Raw genomic sequence first — 24,009 nt, 5'->3', positions numbered from 1 at the left:
AAATTACCTTTGGATCCGACCAATCAAGCAATTGTACTTGCCCAGGCAATTACTTCTGCAGCATTCGTGCACCCTGCACAAAATGAAATGCCACTTTCCTTGTTACTCCATGTAGCTCACATGGCCCCAGCTCGTGCATCTGACACATGGATCATGCTTGTTGTTAATAGCACAGCAGCTTTTGTCTAACTCTCCCAGTTGGCAAGCAATAGAGTGAATTTGTCCAATTGTCGCAGTGTTTTTTTTTAGAGAATATATATATTTAAAAAAAAAAAAATTGAAAAAGTGTTTTGAGTTGTTGATTAATATTTTTGTTTTGAAATGAAAAAACAAAAGGAACAATGAAAGGCAAAAATGTTCACTAAATTATTACCTAATTCATAGGTAAATAAATAGACTTCCCATACTCCTATAGATGTTAAGCCTAACAATGCATGGATATAAAAGTACACATTCACTCAAAGGTACAATAATCTTAATCCTCATCAAGCATGGAAGCTTTATAAGTAAACACAGAAGTTCACAAAAGGGTATTAAGAAAACACCATTTCCTGATAATTTAAACCAATCTAATGCTGCTCTCACCACCAGGGGGCCTGCGGACACCACCAAAATAGTCCCTTGACTCTGCCTTTCCATCAGCAAAGATGTTACTGCCACTCATTTCTCTCATTTTAGCCGTGCTCAGTGGCTTTTCAGCAGATCCAGGAGGAACATCTCCCTTAAAAATACCATTGCCTGTCAGCTCAGCAAACTTCTGGTTATGTATTTTTTTAGCTGTCTTGCCAAATGGTTCTTCACTAAACATAAAATTACTCTGGCCTCCAGCAGGCTGTAAAATTGACAAACAAAAGTAAAATATGAGTTCGTTCATGCAGCTGAAAACCAAAGATATGAAAGTTCACAAACACATCCATTTTGGAAAATGTTTGAATTTTATACTATCAGCCTATAAAAAAGAAGAGCCATTGTACATCCTCCTTTTATACATTGTGCTCAAAGGTGTTACAGGTGTACATCTTAATTTTCAAAAGCAAACAGAGAGAGAGAGAGATTGGATATAAACATTTGAAATAGTCTTGCATCTAGCAGAAAAAACTGGTAGAAAGAAACTAAGGATAGGATTCAATTTGCAATAATTTGGATGGAAATACCAAGAATGAACATTCAAGCAAAGAAAGGAATGCAAATTAGAAAATCAACCAGGATGTGTGGTACTTATTATAAGAGTGCAATTGAAATTATTGTCATGGGATCCTCTTCTGACGTTTCTCAAGCATGGGAATTCAGCTCCATTTGGTTCCAAAAGCTTTCAATTTAGGAATGCATAAAATTTAACACCTTCATTAACTCAATATTAGATCCAGCCTACAAAGTTACCTTCATGGTGCATTAGAAGAAACTACTAGCACAATGACCACTGTTTAACTTCTCATCCAAATTATAATACTTGATGGAATGAGATATAAAGACAATGAAGGATTCACTGTCATGCTCACAAAATACTCACATTTGAAATTTTGACAGACGTCCGTACATTTCGAGGTCCAGGCTCCGCCATGTCTCTACTTTCTTTTGATTCCAAGGTCCGTGCAGCAGCCACTGACCGAGGTACTATTTCAGGAGGGCCAAAGATATCGTGGCCACTGAGCTCCTTACCCTTGGCCTCTGATGTCTGCTTCTTAGTCTTTGCATCTGAATCACTTTGCAATGTCCCACTTAGTTCACGCTGCTTTGCTACCTCAGGGAGAGAGGTAGGCTTCTTGGGAGAAATACTCTCTTCAGTACTGAATGAAATTTGACTAATTCCATTCATTGCTTGCTGAACGTTAAGACATAGTAAGTTAGAGGGAGAATGGACAACATGATGGACTCTTGATGTCTAAGATTCTCACATTGGACCTTAAACCCAATGAGATAAACTAATATACCTGATAAACACGCAGCCCTGTTCTGTTATTGTGATTAGCAGCATCAGATTCTGATGCACCATCTTCGCCGTTTCCAGCAAATATACCACTACCAGTAATTTCTTTTAATTTATACCCAGAACATGGCTTCCTGAAAGTAGCACACAAACAGTTCCAAATAGACTTAGATACATGACACCCATAATACGAAATCGTGATGTCACAGACCTTGCAATAGGAAATCCAGATGATGTAGCATAAGCTTGAAAATCTATAGCAGCAAGATTTATTTTTCAGCTTTATCATTATTTATTTATATTTGTTGGAAAGTTACAGTGAACTCTAGCAGAGTTAAGAACATGTTTAAGCAGAGTCAAACCAGAACCCTGATGAGGGCAAAAAAGAGTAAGCTGGCAGTAGGTTCAAGCTTAATACTTTTTTTTTTTTTTCTTTGGGTGAACCAAAACTTAATCTAGCAGCTTGCTCTGGTCCTAATGGACAAGGAAGGAACTTTAATAGTAAGTTTTCACAATGTAAAATTGTATAAACTCTATCTAATTCCCTCCAAGCAATGCTATTCCATTTCTTACTTGGTCAATGGAGGAGCTGCATTTAAAGTTTACATGAGCTGAAAGGGCTGGACTACCAAAATAGACTCTACAGAAGCTTCCTAGACTTTTAGCCTCAACATCAACAATCAAATGAATTAAGTTTTCCGTTCTTTAAGAACATGGTATTCTTTGTAAGAGGGATTTAGATCCCCCCAATTGAATTCATTAAAAAACTTTTGAAATTTACCACCTCCCTACTTTCACACATTTATTATTTTCTTAATTATTTCTTCCCACTCCTTCAAATAATAAATAGTTAAGAGAAGTGCTACACATCCCAAATTTTTCTTCCCAAAAGCTAGTTTCCAAATAATGTATCACCATCTCATGAGATTTATTATTTTGGGAAGTGTGTTACCAACTCATGGGATGGTAACACATTATTTGAGAACCAACTTTTGGAAAGAAATTTTGGAATGTGTAGCATTTCTCAATAGTTAATACTCATTTTATTTTTACACATGCATCGCATTAGCTACAGAATTCTATTATGTAAATTTTGAGACTTCGAAGTTTGGTAATAAAACAAACTCACCTTGTTATGCCAGAAATGGCAGTGGCTATTCTCGTGAAAATCTTATCCTATTTTTTCGTTCTGGATTATGCCGTCAGCAATATCAATCCCTATTTTAAGTATATTAGTATCGCTTCAATATCTTCTAAGTATAGAAGGAATACCACAAATCAAGATCCTATTTTCAAGGATTGAGATTCAAGCAATTTGTTGCCCAAATTGCTAGTTTGGGCAGTAAATTGTGATAGAGTTAGATGAATGGGCAATCCAAAATTTGTGGAGGTGGGTATAACTGACTTTGACCATTTCTAACTCGGATATGCCCATAGCTGTTAAGTCTTATAAGATCATTGACCCTCATATTCTACTGAGACGATGAAGCTTTCTTCACACTTCCACAAATATATTTTTGTGATTGTGTCTGCATGGGCGTAATCAAGTTTATATTACATATTGAAAAGAAAAATGACCATAATTGCAGTAGCTACTCTAATTTAAAGATTAATCAGAGGAGAAGCTTCAGAATTTACCTTATAACACAGATCAGGAACAAAAAATACTGACACAAAAATTCTATCAGTCGCATTTCTAAAGAATAAGCCAGCATTTGAAACAGAAACGAAATCAGATCGAAACCAAGAAAGCATCAATTAGATCTGACTTTAAAGTCAACAAAGCACAATCGGAAAGGAATCGAGGAACACAAAAGAGAAACTGCATGCAGCGAAATCGGAGTGCATACAATTATTGCATTGTAAAGCAGCATTTGAAATTAATTTCAAGAAAAGGATGAACTTTTCAGACTTGACGAGAAGAAAATTAAGCTCAAAAGCGAAAATCTTTGAGCGCAAAATAGAATGCAATCTTTGAAAACAAAAACAAAAACCAATCTTACTTTTTCTCAAGGCTCTGAGCTTCTTCTTCGGTGAGCTGATCTCCGTGGAGGACTTTGCTCATTCTATCGGACGGCTGAGAATGCAAACACACAAGTGTTTGTATTAATATGTGTGGTGCAGAACCGTACATTTATCACCGGAGAAATCAAGAGGTGGTACCTGATGAGGGCGAGCGCCGGAGACGGTGGCCGGAATGTCTGACCGAGGGACCTCCGACCAGGTGAGCAGATCCGCTGTGGACGTGTGAGGCTTCCTCACTGGCGTGCTTCTCTCCATTCTCTCTGTCTCTGTCTCTGTCTCTCTCTCTCTCTGCGTGTGTACGTGAGTGAGTTTTCTGAACGTCAGCCTTGTCTGCTCTGCCTTTGAGATATTTTTTCAAACAAATTTGAAAATTTAAGGGTTGTGTAAATGTTGTCCACCAAACTCTATGGTTTGTTTTTTCTGTTTTCATTTTCTATTTTTCCGTAGGGTTATGATGTGATGCCTATTAATAATAGGAAAAATAATAATAATAATAATGAAGAAATTGTGGTTTTGGATCTTTATGGTCTTAAAAATTCAATTGATGGCTTAGAAAAAAAAAATTCAATTGATGATTTAAAAAAAAATTAAAAAAATAAACGAGAATACAAAATAACATTTTTCTTCTTCGTACACATCATTTTGATTTTTTTTAAAAAAATTAATTTTATTAAATTGATACCAGAATAATTTTTATAAGGACTTGTTATAAATTAAGTCTTTTGTACCCTCCATTAAGAGGATAATACATCGGCATGAAACAACAATAGTAAATGTTATGAAAATACCAAATCTTTACATTTTTCTATCATTCATCGAAAATGTTTCCTATTTACCTTTCTATCACTTTTCTTGAAAAAAGAAAATGTCATTTCGCTACGATATTTGCTACCACGAAACGCCGCCCTCATAAACCAAACTCTCTATCTTTATCATTTTAGAGCATTTCCAACGATGACTAATATTTTAGATATTCAAAATAATACACATTTTTATACATTTTAGTTATTAGTTTTTCAAAACAAACTCTAACCCGCTATATATTCAACTCTTGTACTTTATTTTTATATTATTATTTTTATTGTTTCTTAAGGGAAAAAGAGAGGGAGAAAAAAGAAAGGAGAGAAAGAAATGATTAAAATAATTATATAATATAGCAAAAGTTTTAGAATAACTACTGTTAATGCACAGTTTTCCAAAAGATGACGTGGCACGCTTGCCGAGCTTGAATTGGACCAACACCCGAACAATTTGACTGCACAACAAAGAAAGAAGAAGGATCGAAGTGACCGGGGGTGAGCCGGCGTGAGCACTCCGATGCCTAAGTCAGAATGGGAAAGGATGACAGTAACAACTACAGAGCTCAAATTATGAGAGTTGTGATTACCTTTGCTTTGATCATATGACTTGTATTTATAGGCATTGGAGAAAATCTGATTTCCCATTTATTAAGGAATCTTATCCCTTGATATCGTCTAAACAAACATTTGAATGAAAAGATTATGTTTGTTAGTTCTTCCACGATTTAAGCGACTTGAAATCAGAGGATCAATTATAATATCTTTTGAGATATCAGAGTTGTTCCCTTTACTGAAACTTACATGTCCTGAGTTATTCTCGGACTTTTTAGTTTCGGCTAGAGGTTGCTTCGGATTTGTGGTCTCGGATAACATGAGTAGGTCTCGTCTCGAATCACTTGATTAGGTCTCGGATGACATGAGTAGGTCTCATCTCGGATCACCTGATTAGGTCTCGGACTTGGGCCTTTAGAGTAGGTCTCGGACTTGGGCCTCCTCTTGCTGGGCCCAAGGACTGCTCAATAAATTGCAAGCTAGTTCATGACCCAACAGTTACCCCCCAATTTTGAAGTTTGTAGAACTAAAGAAATTTCATGTTTTGATGGAATGAACCGAGGCCAGTTTTTATTGAAAGAAATTCCGAGACAGTCAATATTTCTCCAACCCCGTCTCGGATTAATAAGGCGGCAAAATTTTGAAATTTAAATTTCGGAGGGAATATTTAAATTTCAAAATTTTCGGGCGGCGTCAGTTGGTATTCCGAGGCCTTATCGGTATTTTGAACTGAGTCATAAAGTATGTCCACGTGTCGCTTGTCGAGGCCTGCTCCATACGGCGCATTTAATGTGCATGTTACCGAGGCGGTCTTATTAAAGCACAATAGTCCTCTTCTCCTTCTTCCATTCTCTCCGTTTCTTGCTCGAGTTCTAGCTCTCTGCTTTCTCTTCGTTCTTCGAAAGCTCTTTCTTTTTTTATATACCATGTCTGGAGATGAGGGATCAGGATCCGACGGCCTCGGCGGCAACACCTACCCAGCCTGCTGGCGGCCGTTGTTAACTAAGGCTGATGAAGCCAGAATTTGGGAAGAGTGCTTTATCCCCAAATCCGTAAAGCTGCATTTCGATGATGAACGGATGGGTGCCATAGTGCGTTCTAATGCGCACGAAGTTTGTTTGTACGAGACGATGTTCCGTGCTGGTTTCCGCTTACCCTTTCCGCCGATCATTCGAGAGTTGCTGAGCTATCTGAATCTAGCTCCCCACCAAATTGTGCCCAACGCCTGGAGACTCATCTACGCCTGCGTGTTGCTGTGGCCTTTGGCACTCGGACCGGGACATCATCTCACAGCTCGAGAATTTTTATGGGTATATCGGCTTCAAAAGAACCCAAAGTGCGATGGTCTATACAATTTCCAGTCACGAAGGGGGAAATTCGTTCATGTAGATGGTAAATATTCTAGCAACCATGCATGGAAGGGAAAATACTTTTTTGCAACAGGCAGGTGGGAGTTTCACCCTACTGAAGTTGCCCAGGGTCCGAGAGTGCCTCGGGAAACCAGCATTCCTGCAGCGAACGCCTCTAAAGAGCCAGCCCTTACTGATGACGAACAACGGCGCGTAAATGATGTCTTAAGGTGGACTCAAACACGAGAATCTACTAAGCTACTCATTGCTAATGAATACGGCCTCGCAAGGAGGAGGCCTCGTCACATTGGAAAAAGGCGATGGCGGAGGTAAGAAGGGACCTGTTTCCGCGGTCGTCCGAGACCCAAAGGTTCCTTTCTTAGACCCAAAGGTTCCTTTCTTAGACCCTCCAGCGGCCAACACTCGGGGAGCTACCCCGCGGAAGACCAGACTTGACAAAGGTAAAGGCAAACTGGTCGAGTCACCCAAGCAGAAGAATCCTCCACTTCGAACAGGCGGAGCTCTGAAGATTGGTGGGAGAGCGGACCCTCCTGGCGCTCCACAATTTCGAACTACAGGGCCATTGAAAGTGGCTACAAAACCTAACCCCCCACCTCGGGCAGCTAGGGCTCTGCGCTTGGTTGACGAGCCTGAGAGATTAGGAGAATCCGAGGCTTCTCACCCTAAAAAAAGGAAATTGGTAAAAGCGGCAGAGGTGAAGGCGCAGGACCAATTTGCCAGCTTGCTGGCTGCCAGGCGAAAGGCTGCCCCTAGACCTGTGGTAAAACCGGTGGCGGAGGTTGAGGCCTTTCTTGCAAACGAGCCTGTTCAGGCACGGCCATTGAACGCCACTCCCTTGGTCTCAGCTGGAGCCGAGGCAGGGACTGCAATCCCTGTTGGATCTTTATCACTCCAACCCTTGGGCTCTAATATTCAGCACATCTTGGATGATATAGAGTTGGTGGAGCATTCAGACAGCTCCGTAGCTATGGTGTGTGAGAAGACCGAGGAGCCTATTGTAGCTGTCGAAGGAACCCGACCTCACTCCCCTGTTGCCGAGGCAGTGCCGGAAATACATGCTCCTAAAGCTGCCAGGGCTCGGATGTCGACACCCACAGCAACTAAGAAGGCCAATGTTGCTGGGAAAGCCTCGGAAGGTGAGAAAGGATCTGTTGCCGAGACCTCCTCCTCTTCCGTTTCGCCAATCAGACCTCAGGGAGTGGATTGGACTGTCGGAGGACGTCTTGCAGAATTCAGTGGCGACCTGAAGGGCAATCCTTTCTTGGCACTTGTGGATTTAATTCCACACGAGAGCCTTATCATAGAACGCGATATCTCTGCTCAAGGCATGGCAGAGTAGATGATTTATTTCCAACTCACTGTATGTATACTACCTCCTTTTTTTTTTTTACTTTATGCATAAACATACTGACAAAATCCTTGTCACAGGGTATTATGAGGTCGCTGGTTTTGTACTGCTACTTCCGGAAGGTAGCCGAGGAATCGACCAATAAGACCGACACCCTCCAAGGCTTAATCACTAACCTGGAAGCCGAAAATACCAGGCTAAAGGAGGTAGTGGCTAAGCAAGACGAGGAACTACTGCTCTCGGGCCAACAACAGTCAATAATGCAGGCCGAAACATCCGAGATGGCTGCGGCTCGAACAAGGGCTGAGTTTGAGGCTGCGAAGTTGGCGGCCGAGATTAAGGGTCTTCGTACTCAAATAAGCCGACTCCAGGAGGACAACTCCATTATAAGAGAAGATCTGAACCAGTTGGAGGAAAGGCATTCGGGCGTCTCGGATCAATTGGAAATGGCTCAGGCTGAAATCCTGGAGCAGAAAGCCTTGGTGGCAAAGACAAATAACGCCAAAATGGTTGCCGAGGAGAAACTGAAGTTCTTCAAGGGCAAATATGCTCAGGTGAGAGCTCAGTTGAAGGAGGCTAAGAGCCAAGTTGCCAATTATTTGCGCCAGCTATCCTTTGCTTCATGGGTCCGAAACTCCGCCTGGACTGACGGACTCATTCTCGGCTTTGAAACCTTTCGAGCATGGGCTAAGGACTCGACCTGAAAAACAGATCTCGATAGGGTAAAGATCAAGGACATCCCTTGCTCGGACGCAGCTATGACTCAACTGGTAAACCTAGGCCAAGAACAAATGCCTGACGCAGCAGGGATAAAAAATTTTTTCTTCGATCCCTTCTCAAATCAACATTGCCAAGATGCCGAGCCTGATCCAGATGACACCCGATCAGAGGCCGCTTCTGCCGAGTCCGCCTCTGCCGAGGCCCCCGATGTTAATCCTCCTTCTGCCCCTAAGGCAAAATAGTGTAATACCACATGATAGCTCTTTGTATATACCTCAAATTTCCTAATGAAACGAGTTTTTTATGAATCTTGAAGTAACAACTTTCTGATTTTTGTTTGTTGCTTAAGGTAGTTAAAGAAGCTTATAACTATATTTCTCCGGATTAGGTCTTGGAAACTTTATTTTAGCCTTGGTTACATTATAACGAGTTTCTGTCTCGTAGAGTCGGATTCCTACTCCGTGTCGAGTTTTGGAGAGTTTTTTTTTTTTTATGCTACTCCGAGTTAGGTCTCGGAGAGTTCTTTTATGCTACTCCGAGTTAGGTCTCGGAGAGTTCTTTCATGCTACTCCGAGTTAGATCTCGGAGAGTTCTTTTATGCTACTCCGAGTTAGGTCTCGAAGAGTTCTTTCATGCTACTCCGAGTTAGGTCTCGGAGAGTTCTTTTAAGAGAATGCTTCTTTTGGTTGCATCCTGCTCGGAAGCACCTTTTCAGCCGTCTTCTCCAAGATTAATGAAATCATTTAATTTGTACATATGAACCTTATATGCTGCATAACTCCGAGATACTTTTATTCATTAAAATAAAGTAATGAAATGACGAACAACTTACATATCGCAGCATTTTAGACATAGTACTTTTTAAGGTGCTCAGCATTCCAAGGCCTCGGAAGAGCCTTACCTTTGGCATCTTCCAAGTGGTATGCTCCTACTCTTTCGCACTCAATCACCCTATAAGGTCCTTCCCAATTAGGAGCCAGTTTTCCCTCAGCCGAGTCCTTAGTCGCCAAAGTAGCTTTACGTAGAACCATATCTCCAACTTTGAAGCTCCGAGGCTTGACCTTTTTGTTGAAATAACGAGCCACTCTTGCCTGATACGCTGCCATAGCCACTTGGGCTTGATCCCGCTTCTCTTGTAGCAAATCCAAGTGCAGCTGTAACCCCTCGTTATTAGTCTCGGATTGGAAAGTCTCTACGCGATAACTGCTTGAGCCTACCTCAGCTAGAATGACTGCCTCAGTTCCGAATGCTAAGGCATATGGTGTCTCTTCGGTTGGAATTCTCTTGGTCGTTCGGTATGCCCACAATACTTCTGGCAAATCTTCTGCCCAGTTTCCTTTCCGATCATCTAGCTTCTTCTTCAAGATCTTGAAAATTGTTTTGTTGGTGGCCTCTACCTGCCCATTTGCCTAGGGGTGCCCTGGTGACGAGTAATAGTTCCTTATTCGCAGCTGGGCACACCAAGCTCGGAACGAGTCGCAGTCGAATTGCTTGCCATTATCCGTGATAAAAGCATGGGGAATGCCATACCGACATATGATGTTTTTCCATAAGAATCGTTCTATTGTCTTGGCTGTGATCTTTACTAAGGCTTCAACCTCTGCCCACTTGGTGAAATAATCTACAGCAACAACCGCGAACTGTGCATTTCCCCTGCTCCGAGGCAATGGTCCTACTATATCTACCCCCCATTGGGAGAAGGGCCAAGGTGAAGAGATTGCACTCAGGTCTTCAGGCGGTTGATGAGTGACGTTAGCGAATCGCTGGCACTTGTTACAATTTCTGACTATATCTGCCGAGTCCCGATTCATGTTGGGCCAATAGAAACCTGCTCGGACTGCTTTATGTGCTAATATTCTGGCTCCAGAATGGCTTCCACAGACCCCTTCATGGATCTCTCTAAGGATATAATTTCCTTCATCCTTTGAAATACATTTTAAGAGTGGCAACGTGAAACCCCTTTTGTAAAGGACTCCATTTATCATTGTGAACCTTTATGCTCTTACCTTCAATCGGATAGCCAGTTTTTTATCTGAAGGAAGTATTCCTTTTTCCAGGTATTTCACGATTTCTAGCTGCCAATTAGGTACGGTCTCGGATGTCGAGACCGACACCATCTCGGTAACTGATGACTGTGGAAGAATTTGGATAGGAGTCTCGGCTTCAATCTCTTTACTAGCCGTTGAGGCCATTCGGGCCAACTGGTCTGCTCTTTCATTCTCTGATCTCGGAATTTTCACAATGCTAAATTTCTCAAATAAAACTTGCATATCCTGCACCTTAGATAAGTATAACTTCATCTTATCTCCCTTGGCTTCGAATTCCCCTCTGATGTGCCCTACAACGACCTGGGAGTCACTCCGTACTTCGACAAATTTGGCTCCCATTTCAAGAGCTAAACCGAGTCTTGCCAAGACTGCCTCGTACTCGGCCTCATGATTCGTTGTTTTGAACTTCAACTTCAATGCACTGCATAATTCTTCCCCATCGAGAGTAATCATTATTATGCCTACTCCACCATGCTTTCTCGTAGATGATCCATCCTCATAAATTACCCAGGTTTCGTCACTTGGCCAGATGGTGATATCTGGCAAGTTAGTGAATTCTGCCAGAAAATTAGCTAGTGTTTGGCCCTTGAGAGAATTCCGAGGGAGAAATTCGATATCAAATTCTCCCAGCTCGATAGCCCAGTTAGCTAATCTTCCTGAAAGATCTAGTTTCCTTAATACTTTCTTCAAAGGGTATTTAGTCAAAACCCTGATAGTATGAGCTTGGAAGTAGGGTCGGAGCTTTCTGGATGTAATAACCAAGGCAAAAGCTAGTTTCTCCATCTGGGGATATCTTTCTTCAGCGCCCCTCAAAGCTCTACTTGTGAAGTATACAGGCTTTTGAATTCCTTCTTCTTCTCGAATTAACGCAGCACTTACAGCCGTTTGGGACACGGCTAAGTACAAATATAGTACCTCCCCAGGTGTTGTCTGGCTCAGCAAAGGCGGCCTCATCAGGTATTCTTTCAGCTGTCTGAAGGCCTTTTCGCATTCGTCTGTCCATTCAAAGGCCTTTCGCAAGACTTTGAAAAACGGAAGACACTTGTCGATCGATCGTGAAATGAACCGATTTAGTGCTGCCACCCTTCCTGTCAATTGCTGAAGCTGTTTTAAGTTTCTCGAAAATTGCATATCCAAGACAGCTTGTATTTTTTCAGGATTGGCTTCTATTCCTCGGCTGGACACCATGTAACCAAGGAACTTTCCTGTTGAAACTCCGAATGCACACTTTGAGGGATTCAACTTCATCCCGTACTTCTTCAAGGTTGTGAACGCCTCTTGCAAGTCGAGTATGTGTTTTTTTGGCAACACACTCTTGACCAGCATGTCATCGACGTATACTTCCATATTGCGTCCGATCTGGTCTCGGAACATCTTGTTTACCAGCCTCTGGTATGTTGCCCCTTCATTCTTCAAACCGAATGGCATGACCTTATAACAGTACAAGCCTCGGTCAGTTATGAACGCAGTTTTCTTACGGTCTTCTGGATGCATGTATATCTGGTTATAACCAGAGAAGGCGTCCATGAAGCTAAGTAATCCATATCCAGCTGTTGAATCCACCAATACATCAATGCGAGGTAATGGAAAACTGTCTTTTGGACAAGCTTTATTGAGGTCAGTGAAATCCACGCACATCCTCCACTTCCCATTGGACTTCTTGACTAATACTACATTAGCCAACCAATCGGAATAACATACTTCTTCAATGAAACGAGCTTTGAGAAGCTTCTCTACTTCTTTTGCTATGGCCACATTCCGTTCAGGGGCGAACTTTCTTCTTTTTTGCTTTACTGGTTTCACACTTGGATCCACATTTAGCTAGTGGAGGATGTCTTCAGGATCAATTCCTGGCATGTCTTCGTGAGTCCATGCAAAAACTTCTAAATTCCTTCTTAAGAAGATGATGAGGACGTCTCGGATTTTGGGACTGAGCTGCGTCCCAATCTTCAAAGTCTTGTCTCCACTTATAACCATATCCTCCAGTGGTTCAGCTGGTTCCCCCTTTGGGTCATTCCTGTTATTCCCACCTACTATACTAATTACAATAGGAGTCGGATCTGAGGCCCTAAGACAAGCCATGGTGTTTGGGTAGTATGAAAATAGACGACTGTGGGTAGAGAGAAGAATTTATTCGATCTATAATATATTACTTACTCGTGATAACTTTTTTCCAACGCCCTTACTTACTCCTAATAACTTTTTTCCAACACCCGTAATAACTTTTTTTCAACACCCTTATTTACTCGTAATAACTTTTTTTCAACACCCGTAATAACTTTTTTCCCACACCCCTACTCTCTTGAGAGACGTATTGTAACATCTTCTCGCCTGGGTTTGATCTCCCTTCACTTCTCCGACTCCTTCTTCCGTCGGGAACTTCATCATCAAGTGGTATGTCGAAGTTACAGCCTTTAACTTATTCAAAGCAGGTCTACCGATAATAGCATTGTAGGAACCTGGTCGGTCAATAACCAAAAAATCTACCATCACAGTTTTTTGCTTAGGTGCTGTTCTTGCCGTTACAGGGAGTGAAATAAGACCAATCGACTGGACCTGCTCTCCTGCAAATCCAACCAGGGGAGAGCTAAATGGTGTGACCCTGTCACGATCGATACCCATTTGCTTAAAAACTGGCCAGTACAGTATATCAGCCGAGCTTCCATTGTCCACCAGAATTCTGTGGATCATATGGTTGGCCACTGTTACAGTTACTACTAGCGGGTCATCATGGGGTTGCATTACCCCCCTAGCGCCCTCTTCAGAGAAAGAAAGGATCACTGAATCCTTTTTTGCAACTTTGGACGGTCTATGCACTGTAAAGACTTCCTCGGCCTGTGTCTTCCTAGCATGGGCTTTCTTGGCCGAATTAGACTGTCCTCTACCAGCTATTCCTCCGGCAATAGTATGGATTTCTCCTACTACTCCTTGATCCCGAGGGGGTCTCGGATCTTCTCTAGGACCATCATCCCGATCACGTCTCGGCTCCCGTGCCCTTTCAGCTCGGTTTCCATCTAATAGGAGAGGCTGTTGATGCATCGCGCCTTGGTTCCTTTCCCCTGCTAGGAATCTTACTAGCCTTCGATTTCTAATGAAAGTTTCGATTTCCTGCCGCAAGGTTATGCAGTCTTCCGTCAAATGTCCATGATCATTGTGTTACTCGCAGAACTTTGTCCGATCTCGCTTCCTCGGATCACCCCGCAACTTACTTGGCCACCTGAAAGCTGGGTCTCTTCTGATCTCCATGAACACTTCGTTGACCCTGGTATTCAAAAGTGTGAACCTTCGATCTTCACGTCGCCGGGGTTCTGTCTTTGGGACTGATGGTACAGTCTTCTTTACTACTCTCTTCTGAAACTTTTCTTCCTTTGGAGCGGATGCTATAGGTGGCTCCTTTTTAGCGTCCTCTTTCTCCCGGTCTTCTTCCTCCTGACCCTTCGTGAGAGCCTTAATCATTTCTTCCTGATTAATATACTCTTCTATTTTGGCGATAAACTCGGGAAGAGTTATTTCTGTAGAACTTTTTGATACTTCGGCCATTAGAGGCCCGTTTGGCCTGACTCCATGCCATAATGCGGACAATACCGTTTGATCCCCCGGATTATCCACTAGCAATTTTTCTTTATTGAACCTATGCATGAAATCCTTCAGGCTTTCTTCCTTCCCTTGACGCAATGACAGTAAGCAAGCCGAGTGCTTCCTCCTCTTCTTGGTAGCCAGGAATTGGCTTAAAAAAAGACTTCCAAGTTCTTTGAAACTATTTATCGACTTGGCAAGCAATCTGGCAAACCAGTCCTGAGCAACTCCTTTCAGAGTGAGAGGAAAGGCTCTGCATGCTATTTCATCTGGAAACCTATGAAGGGAAAAGTGAACACGGACGCTTTTCATATGTTCAGAAGGGTCGCTACTACCGTTAAACTCCTTGACGCGAGGCATCTTGAAGTTTTCAGGCAAAGGGAAACTTAACACTCGGTCAGTGAAAGGCAGATCGGTGTTATCCATAAGCCCCGAAGCAGGGGTTTTTCCATCCTTTTCAGCTAGCCTGCGAGTTAGTTCTTCCTACTTCTTCTTTAAATCTTCCATGTCAGCACTCATCTGGGCCTCATTTCGCCCCTGAAATTGCTCCCTTCGAGGCCTAGTATGCTGACACCTCTCTGGGTTATGCTGCTCACGATGCTCCTCATTATGGACAGTAGTATGATGGCTAGCTTGGACTGAACTTGCTTCCTCATCGCGATGGGAACCTGCAGTTCGTTTCCCATCACAAATCTCCCTTCGCCTTTCCCTCTCACGCCGTTCTTCACGCCTTCGTGCTCGCTCTTGATCCTTCTGGCTATTACGGCCCTTAGCAGCTGTGAGCCTTACAGCCAGGTCTTCATTCTGCTTTTTCAGAACCTTCATGGATTCAGACATCTGCTTCATGAATTCGGCTAGATCGGATGGTGGTGGTACATTGGAGGCTGCAGCAGTGGAACGGGTAGTCACCATTTTAGATTAGTAGAGAACTGATGAAAATTGAAGTTCCCACAGACGGCGCCAAACTGTTAATGCACAGTTTTCCAAAAGATGATGTGGCACGCTTGCCGAGCTTGAATTGGACCAACACCCGAACAATTTGACTGCACAACAAAGAAAGAAGAAGGATCGAAGTGACCGGGGGTGAGCCGGCGTGAGCACTCCGATGCCTAAGTCAGAATGGGAAAGGATGACAATAACAACTACAGAGCTCAAATTATGAGAGTTGTGATTACCTTTGCTTTGATCATATGACTTGTATTTATAGGCATTGGAGAAAATCTGATTTCCCATTTATTAAGGAATCTTATCCCTTGATCTCGTCTAAACAAACATTTGAATGAAAAGATTATGTTTGTTAGTTCTTCCACGATTTAAGCGACTTGAAATCAGAGGATCAATTATAATATCTTTTGAGATATCAGAGTTGTTCCCTTTACTGAAACTTACATGTCCTGAGTTATTCTCGGACTTTTTAGTTTCGGCTAGAGGTTGCTTCGGATTTGTGGTCTCGGATAACATGAGTAGGTCTCATCTCGGATCACTTGATTAGGTCTCGGATGACATGAGAAGGTCTCGTCTCGGATCACCTGATTAGGTCTCGGACTTGGGCCTTTAGAGTAGGTCTCGGACTTGGGCCTCCTCTGGCTTGGCCCAAGGACTGCTCAATAAATTGCAAGCTAGTTCATGACCCAACAACTACTTTGCTAAAAAAAAAAAAAAACTGATAATAACTAAATATAATTATTATCAACCTTTTAGAACATCTGCTAAAGATGTTATAATAGTGAGGCCACTACAATATATATATATATATATATATTGTGTTACATAGTCGACAAAATTGGTATTGCTTTTTGAGGAAGCTTCTCTTATGCTTACAATTTAGAGAAAGTAAAGCAGTGAGTTAAATCTTCGTACCATTTAAAAAAATTAAAAAGAAAAGGTCATCATACCATAAAATATATTTAAGGTTTTGATGACATGAAATGAATCATATTAGATTGTGTAGAAGATTACATCAAATAAAAATAAGCCCTCAACATCCTTGAAGGGCTACATATTAATTTAAAACGACTCTGAGTTGCAAAGTGTTGTGTACCAATTGTAATGCTATATCCACCACCTCAATCATGGAGAGGAAAGGAATATTTTTATTGCCACTCATGGGATGCTTATCTACTTAAATTGTGCCATTCTATAAAACGAAAGATGGCAATTTTTGTTTTTTTTTCCTATTGATGGGACTTGTTCTCTTATATTTTTCAATACTAATATTAGGAGGAAAAGGATGGAGGAGAGAAGACAAGGAAAGGAAAGAAAGGAGGAGGAGAAAGGCGGAAGGAATCATCGAAAGAGTCGGGAAAGCATACTCATATGACAACCAAACAACCAAATATTTAGGCCTCGTTTGGTTTGCGGAATAGACCCTTAGATTAGACTAGCTAACACTAGGTATAATTAGTCCTTTGTTTGGTAACACTCTATTCCTGGGAATAGTATATTTTCATGGGACTATTAATCTCATACACACAAGATTAGCTAAGCCACTCAAAAATGGCTTTCCGGGTCACGAAAGTGGCTTAGCTAATCCTTTCCCATGTGATTAAAAAAATCCTGTAAATTGCTACAAAAAACCCTACTTGTGGGATTAAATTTCGTTTTCTCTCTCTGATTCTTCTATATTTCGTTCTCTCTCTCTCTTTCTCTATCTCTCTGTTTCTCTTTTATTCGTCTCTATATTTTGTTCTCTCTCTTTCTCTTTTCTCTCTAATTCTTCTGGTACAGTTTTTCGGCAAGTGCAAACGAAAATTTTTTTTTCTCTGTGTTGTCTCCCTTCTCTATACTCTCTCTTCTTTGTACCTTTCTCAATTTTATTTATTTTTTATTTTTTTAATTCTGTTTTTTTATTTCTTTTGATTCACTGTATCGTTTCTCTTTGATTTTATTCTCTCAGTCTATTTGTTTTTTTATTTTATTTTATTTCTATTTCTCCATCTCTCTTCTCTATACCATTTCTTAGTTTTTTTTTTTTTTTTTTTTTTTTTTTTTTTTTTTTCGGATAAATAGAATCGGTAAGGTTTTTATAAAATACAAATATATAATCTATTTTTTGATTTCTTTTGATTCTCTATACATTCTCCAACTATATTTTTTGATTTCAAGATTGAGTTTGATTTTGTTTTCTCCAACTATATTTTTTTATATAAATAATTTTGTAGCATAATTGCAAAAAAAAAAGAAAAAAAAAAAGTCCACATACCTCACATAATTAAAAAAAAAATAAAAAAAATAAAAAATTATAGTAAAGTTGTTTATGTTTCAAAAAAAAAGAAAAAAGAATGAAAGTCTTTAATAATATAAATTGTATTTGTATTATAACGGTATTTTAGGAAATTTGATCACAATATGATTCAATTCACGCATTGAACCAAACGAAGGAATAGGATTATTGGGTTAGCTAGTCTATTCCAGCGTTACAACCAAACAAAGGAATATGAATAACTAATTTACTACACACTCTTCTATTTCCAGTAGTAACTAATCATTTTTCAATGGACTAGACATTCTGTCAACTAAATGAGGCCTTAGGGTCCATTTAGGTTTGCGGTTTAAGGGTTTGACAAAATCGTAATTTAGCCTTTAAAATCTTATTTTAATCAAACTAAATTGTGAGATTTGAAAAAAAAAATACATATTGCCTTACGATTTGAAAACGCAAATTTTTTATGTTTTCGAATCGCAATTTTATTAAAACATAATCTCAAACAATATTTTTTATCTTCGAAATCACGATGATTGATTAAAAAAAAAATGCGTTAGAAAATTACTCCTGTATATGAAAAGAACAGTTCAACTTCAACTCTTTTTTTCTTTTCGAATTTGGATTCTCTTCCTCTTCACATGTACATCTATAAAAACAAAAAATTCTACCGAATTTCATAAAAACAAATAATTGTGCCTTAAAAAGCCTCCAAAGCAGCCGCAAGGGCAAAAATGTCATAATCTTCACAACTGTACCCAAGAAAATCTTTACACCCACAGTACTCATCATGATCATCCCACTTCTTGACATTCCCATTTCTCCTTCTCCCCTTCTCCTCCATTGCAGGAACTTGAACTTTCATCCCCACTTGCAGCTTAGGCGGCTTGCTGACACCCACGTGTCCCATCGGGACCCACTTCACCATTTCCATGTTCGGTGACTCACAGACTTCTTTCCACGGAATCTCTGCCGTCCCCAAGAGCTGTGACCCCCCAATCCTCCCAAGAACAGGCACTTTGCTCCGCCGCCGGAGCTCGAAAACCACGTTTTCTTGCTTTAGGCTGTCCATGGAGTCTTGGGAAACAAAGCAATCCAACGAGAAGGACTCGTTCCAACAGAGGTCGGATTTGGAGGAGATTTCTCGGGTGTTAAGCCGAATTCTTTTGTTGTTTCCCGCAGAAAGATAGTATCTGACAAAGAGCGTGCCAGTGGAGTTAAAATCCACGTTTTTTGCTTGCATGATTGTCAGATTGCAAGTAAGAGAAGAAAGCTGGTGAGGAGCGCCCATTGGAGTGAAAAAGAGTGAAAAGGCTGAGGGTTTGTTTTGTGTGTTAGAGTGGTTGGCATGCGAGGATATATATATAGAGTTTGCATACATTGTAGGAAGATAAAGATTGTATATATTTTATGAATAAACCAGCTGGAAAGCTAGATTCTTTTTAGTGCTAATAAAGATCTCTGTACATTTAAACTAACATAAAAATGGATTGTATGAGATTGTGCAGATGATCATGTTGAATTAAAATAAACCTTTAAGATTACTTTGCAAGTTGCCAAAAATAACCCCACCCCACTAAAAAGAAAAGAAAAGAAAAAGGGTTTTGGGGGTCGACGTGGAAGTTCATCGTTGAAGTTTAGTTCTTTGACTGATCGGAACTTTACAAGTGGCAATTAGGCAAGTTCTGCTCTCTTGACAGTCAAAACAGGTTCATCCACGTGTACACACATATAGATTGCCTTTATCATTTTCCTATAATATGTAGATCGAATGAAGAATCCTTGCATGCCAATTGGTCACCAATTTGGTTTGACTGACAGGTATGACTGCATGTTTTTGGTAAGATATTCTTGTAGCAAGCAACAGTACCGGTAGGATTGAGGAACCTCCCCGCATTCATTACTAATTAGAGAGTTTTAGGCACCAAGATTTTTATTGATTTTTTACTTTCTCTTGGGTGTTATTTGAATTCAAAGATTTAAAATTAAGAGATTTCGAGGAGAAGAGAAATGATAAAAATTATATTTCATCTCATTTTTTATTCATTTTAGTATAATGAATGAGTGAATTTATGTGAGTTTACAAATCTAATAAAAGTAATGTACCTATGTACATGCATGCCTCTTTGAAAAATATATAATTGTTAGTATAAATTGTTTGGTTTGAATTTTAACAACGTAAACTTGAAGTTTAAATTTCTCACTTCAAAAATATACTTATTATTTATAATAATGTTTTCTATCTAATTATTTCATATTCATATATTAATAAGGTTTAATTCTGTTTATGACTTTAATCAATATATAGAATACATGTGTATTTTTCGTACTTTATTCATAACGTTTAACAACGGTTCAAAACCATTCCCACTAATTCCTCCTGCTCCAAGCCAGTCACGGAATTCTCATTTATTATTATTTTTTATTTTTTATTTTTAAGAAAAAAGGAATCCCCTTGAGGAATTCTATTTTGTGTAACCATTCTAAAGGTCAAACTTTGAGTCCATGCAAAGCACACCTTCTGTACAGATCAGACAAACTTGGGGTGAGTGATCCCAAAAATTGGTAGCATTTATATATGACGATTCAAATCCCACCCAGCCTTGATGAACCTTAACCCCACCGATGACCGAGGCTTGCACCACTAGGTCAAATTTTTGGTATAATGTTTTAAGAAAAAGTGTTAGCTAGCTACATCTATGCTATCATTTCAAAATGACTAATTAATTAGAGTTTTCTTATAATTCATTATAAAACCCAATTTCACCTACTAACAATTGACAATGTGAGACTTAACACTCGTAATTATCTTTATAAACCACACACTCTATATAGATTACTCATTATCTTTTCAATATATGATCTAAGGTGTTACATTTGAGATGGGCCAAGTACTTCTATTTAAATGAACCATTAATTAATCCTCTCTAATCTTCTTTTCTTTTTCTTTTTTTTTTTTCAAAAAAATAAATAAATAAATAAAGAAGAAAGGAAGATAGTTAACCTAGCGATTCCTTATACTATTCCTAAGGTTTGCTTGGATAAATTTTACTATTATTATTATCCGAATTTTGTAAAAAAGGTGGAAAAGTTCTAACATTGTCACTTGTTAAAATATTGGTTAAATGATTAAATTTATTTTTTCTTATAAGCTCAAAAATAGAAATCTTTAAGCTCAAAATAAAATGCAATCTTTAAAAACAAGAAAACAAAAATGCAATCTTACTTTTTCTCTAGGCTCTGAGCTTCTTCGTTGGTGAGCTGACTTCTGTTGAGGACTATGCTCATTTTATCGGACGGTTGAGAATGCACACACACAAGTGTTCGTATGAAGAACTATACAGTTTTCACCAGAGAAATCAAGAGGCAATGCTTGGTGAGAATAAAGGCTGGATATGGTGGCCGGAATGTCTGACGGAGGGACCTCCGACCAGGTGAGCAAATTAATCCGTTGTACGTGGACATGTGAGGCTTCCTCGATCACTGGTGTGCTTCTCTCCATTATCTCTTTCTCTCTCTCTCTCTCTCTGAGTGACTACGCGAGTGAGTTTTCTAAATGTCAGACCAGTCGACTCTGTGTTTGAGATAAAGGTCTTGGGTAGTATAAATGTTGTTCACGTAACTAATATAGTTTGTTTTTTTAGGAAAATTTTATAATAAATCCCTAAATCAATGCATGAAAACTAAAAATACTCTCAATATTTATTTATTTATTAACTCATTAAGTTCATCGAAACCCTTCCGTTATATTTTATTCCAATTTGATAACATCTGTCAATCCAACCCAAAACACACTTTTTTTTTCTTTTCCCAAGAGGTAGCTTAATCGGCTGGGATCATGCCTAATAAAGCGGATGTCACTAGTTCGAATCTCCCTCCCCCTCTTGTGCATACATGTAAAAAAAAAAAAAAAAAAAAGGGACCTTTTTGCCCGAGCTGTAAAAAATGGAATCTTATGCTTTATTGACCCCTGTATTCATGTTTTAAAAGTGAGGAACTCCTCTTATGCATAAAATTTGGAGGAAGTAAAGCAAAGAGCTAAATCTTCGCACCATAAAATATATTTAAGCTATTTATGGGATGAAATGAATCATATTAGATTGTGTGGAAGATTACATCAAATAATAATAAGTCCCCTAGATCTTTGAAGGGTCATATTAATTTAAAACGACCCTATGTTGCAAGTTGCAACAGTGTTGTGCACCAATTGTAATGCTATATCCACCACGCCAACTCAGAGGGAGGAAAGGAATAATTTTATCGCACTCATAGGAAGTAGGAAGCTTATTTGCTTAAATTGTGCCATCCTATAAAACGAAAGCGAGCAATTATTTTTTTTTTCTTTTCTTTTCTTTCTTGGATTTTTTTCTATTGATGTGATGTCTACATTTTTCCTTGCAAGCTCGCGACTCAATGTCCAATGCTCTAAGTGGTGCGGAGTATCGGACCATGAATTAGTCTGGTGGATCATGGCTATACCTCTATGCTTGGTTCGCAGCCGACACGCAAAGTGGGGTGGAGCCCGAGTACTGCATGGCCTATAGGTGAAACCAGGATCACCCAGATAAAATAAAATTAAAAAAAAAAAAAAATTTGTTCTCTTATATTTCAATACTAATATTGGGAGGAAAAGAAGGCCGAAAGGAGAGGGAGGGAAAGGAGGAGGAAGGAGGAAGCGATCATCAAAGGAGTTGGGAAAACATGCTCACTTTACAACCGAACAGCCAAGTATTTAAAGTTCGATTGGATTTGCAATTTTAAAATGTGTGTTTAAAAAGCGCATGATTATGGGTTTGGCAAACTCGCACTTTTGATATTTAAAATCGTAATTTAGCGTTTAAAATTGTGCGTTTTAAAAAAAAAAAATCTCATTATCTATGATTTAGAAACGTATATTTTTTATGTTTTTAAATTGCAATTATCTAAAAACGCGGCATAAAACACTTTTTCCTATGATTTAGTTTAAAATTGCATTTTTGTCTATGCAATCATAATGATTCATTAAAAGAAAATCATTAGAAAATTACCTCTATATATGAAAAGAACAGTGAAACTTCAACTCTCTTTTTTCTTGTTCTTGTTTTCATATGTACATATATAAAAAAAAAAAAAAAAAAAAAAAAAAAAAAATTCCGACTTCCCGAATTTACAGAAACAAATATGTGTGCCTAAAAGGCCTAAAAAGCAGCCGCAATTGCAAAAATGTCATAATCTTCACAACTATACCCATGAAAATCTTTACACCCACAGCACCCATCATCCCACTTCTTGACATTCCCATTTCTCCTTCTCCCCATCTCCTCCATTGCAGGAACTTGAACTTTGATCCCCACTTGCAGCTTAGGCGGCTTGCTGACACCCACGTGTCCCATCGGGACCCACTTCACCATTTCCATGTTCGGTGACTCACAGACTTCTTTCCACGGAATCTCTACCCTCCCCAAGAGCTGTGACCCACCAATCCTCCCAAGAACAGGCACTTTGTTCCTCCGCCGGAGCTCAAAAACCACGTTTTCTTGCTTTAGGCTATCCATGGAGTCTTGGGAACCAAAGCAATCCAGCGAGAAGGACTCGTTCCAACAGAGATCGGATTTGGAAGAGATTTCTCGGGTGTTAAGCCGAATTCTTTTGTTGTTTCCCGCAGAAAGATAGTATCTGACAAAGAGCGTGCCAGTGGAGTTAAAATCCACGTTTTTTGCTTGCATGATTGTCAGATTACAAGTAAGAGAAGAAAGCTGGTGAGGAGCGCCCATTGAGAGTGGAAAAGAGAGAAAAAGCTGAGGGTTTGTTTTGTGGGTTAGATGGGTTGGCATGTGAGGATATATATAGATCGAGTTTGCATACATGGTAGGAAGATAAAGATTAATTGTATATATTTTATGAATCAACCAGCTGGAAAGCTAGATTCTTTTTAGTGCTAATAAAGATCGCTGTACATTTAAACTAACATAAAAATGGATCGTATGAGATTGTGTAGATGATCATGTTGAATTAAAATAAGCCTTTAAGATTACTTTGCAAGTTGCAAAATAACCCCCACCCCACTAAAAGGAAAAGAAAAAGGGTTTTGGAGGTCGACGTGGAAGTTCATCGTTGAACTTCACTTCTTTGACTGATCGGAACTTTACAAGTGGACATTAGGCAATTCTTCTTTTGACAGTCAAAACAGGTTCATACACGTACGTGTTCACACATATAGATATATGATATATAGAATGAAGAATCCTTACATGCCAATTGGTCACCAATTTGGTTTGACTGACAGGTATGACTGCATGTTTTTGGTAAGATATTCTTATTGCAAGCAACAGTGCCGGCAGGATTGATCAAGAAGCTTACCGCTTTAAGTAGAGAAGTTTTAGACACCTAGAATTTTATTGATTTTTTACTTTTCTCTTGGGTCTTATAATTTGAATTCGAGGATTTAAAATTAAGAGATTT

At 39.6% G+C, this 24,009-nt stretch overlaps 4 protein-coding genes across 4 annotated transcripts; all 4 read right to left on the bottom strand.

Annotated features, from left to right (window-relative positions):
• Window positions 1-342: 342 nt before the first annotated feature.
• Window positions 343-4,323, bottom strand: LOC132165748 (hematological/neurological-like protein). Its single transcript, XM_059576425.2, has 5 exons — window positions 4,091-4,323; window positions 3,931-4,004; window positions 1,932-2,061; window positions 1,511-1,822; window positions 343-832 (listed from the first exon to the last, which is right to left on the bottom strand). Exons 1-5 carry the CDS (start codon window positions 4,205-4,207, stop codon window positions 560-562), a joined length of 906 nt encoding a protein of 301 aa, XP_059432408.2. The 5' UTR covers window positions 4,208-4,323; the 3' UTR covers window positions 343-559.
• Window positions 4,324-13,946: 9,623 nt separating this feature from the next.
• Window positions 13,947-14,792, bottom strand: LOC148583162 (uncharacterized). Its single transcript, XM_088511594.1, has one exon. It carries the CDS (start codon window positions 14,790-14,792, stop codon window positions 13,947-13,949), a length of 846 nt encoding a protein of 281 aa, XP_088367720.1.
• Window positions 14,793-18,222: 3,430 nt separating this feature from the next.
• On the bottom strand, window positions 18,223-18,915 carry LOC132165903 (uncharacterized). The gene has a single exon (XM_059576602.2). It carries the CDS (start codon window positions 18,857-18,859, stop codon window positions 18,269-18,271), a length of 591 nt encoding a protein of 196 aa, XP_059432585.2. The 5' UTR covers window positions 18,860-18,915; the 3' UTR covers window positions 18,223-18,268.
• A 3,827-nt stretch (window positions 18,916-22,742) lies between these two features.
• On the bottom strand, window positions 22,743-23,321 carry LOC132165904 (uncharacterized). The gene has a single exon (XM_059576603.2). It carries the CDS (start codon window positions 23,319-23,321, stop codon window positions 22,746-22,748), a length of 576 nt encoding a protein of 191 aa, XP_059432586.2. The 3' UTR covers window positions 22,743-22,745.
• Between the last annotated feature and the right edge of the window lie 688 nt (window positions 23,322-24,009).

This window comes from Corylus avellana, chromosome 11, assembly GCF_965113065.1.
Source record: "Corylus avellana chromosome 11, dhCorAvel1.hap1.2, whole genome shotgun sequence".
Lineage (NCBI taxonomy): Eukaryota > Viridiplantae > Streptophyta > Magnoliopsida > Fagales > Betulaceae > Corylus > Corylus avellana.
This window is presented reverse-complemented; position numbering and strand designations above follow the sequence as displayed.

Coding starts and splice junctions, on each gene's coding strand:
- LOC132165748 (XM_059576425.2), bottom strand. CDS start 4,207: ATGGAGAGAAGCACGCCAGTGAGGAAGCCTCACACGTCCACAGCGGAT. Junction 4,005..4,090: donor CCGGCGCTCGCCCTCATCAG/GTACCACCTCTT, acceptor TTGCATTCTCAG/CCGTCCGATAGAATGAGCAA. Junction 1,823..1,931: donor CAGGGCTGCGTGTTTATCAG/GTATATTAGTTT, acceptor CTTAACGTTCAG/CAAGCAATGAATGGAATTAG.
- LOC148583162 (XM_088511594.1), bottom strand. CDS start 14,792: ATGGATAACACCGATCTGCCTTTCACTGACCGAGTGTTAAGTTTCCCT.
- LOC132165903 (XM_059576602.2), bottom strand. CDS start 18,859: ATGGGCGCTCCTCACCAGCTTTCTTCTCTTACTTGCAATCTGACAATC.
- LOC132165904 (XM_059576603.2), bottom strand. CDS start 23,321: ATGGGCGCTCCTCACCAGCTTTCTTCTCTTACTTGTAATCTGACAATC.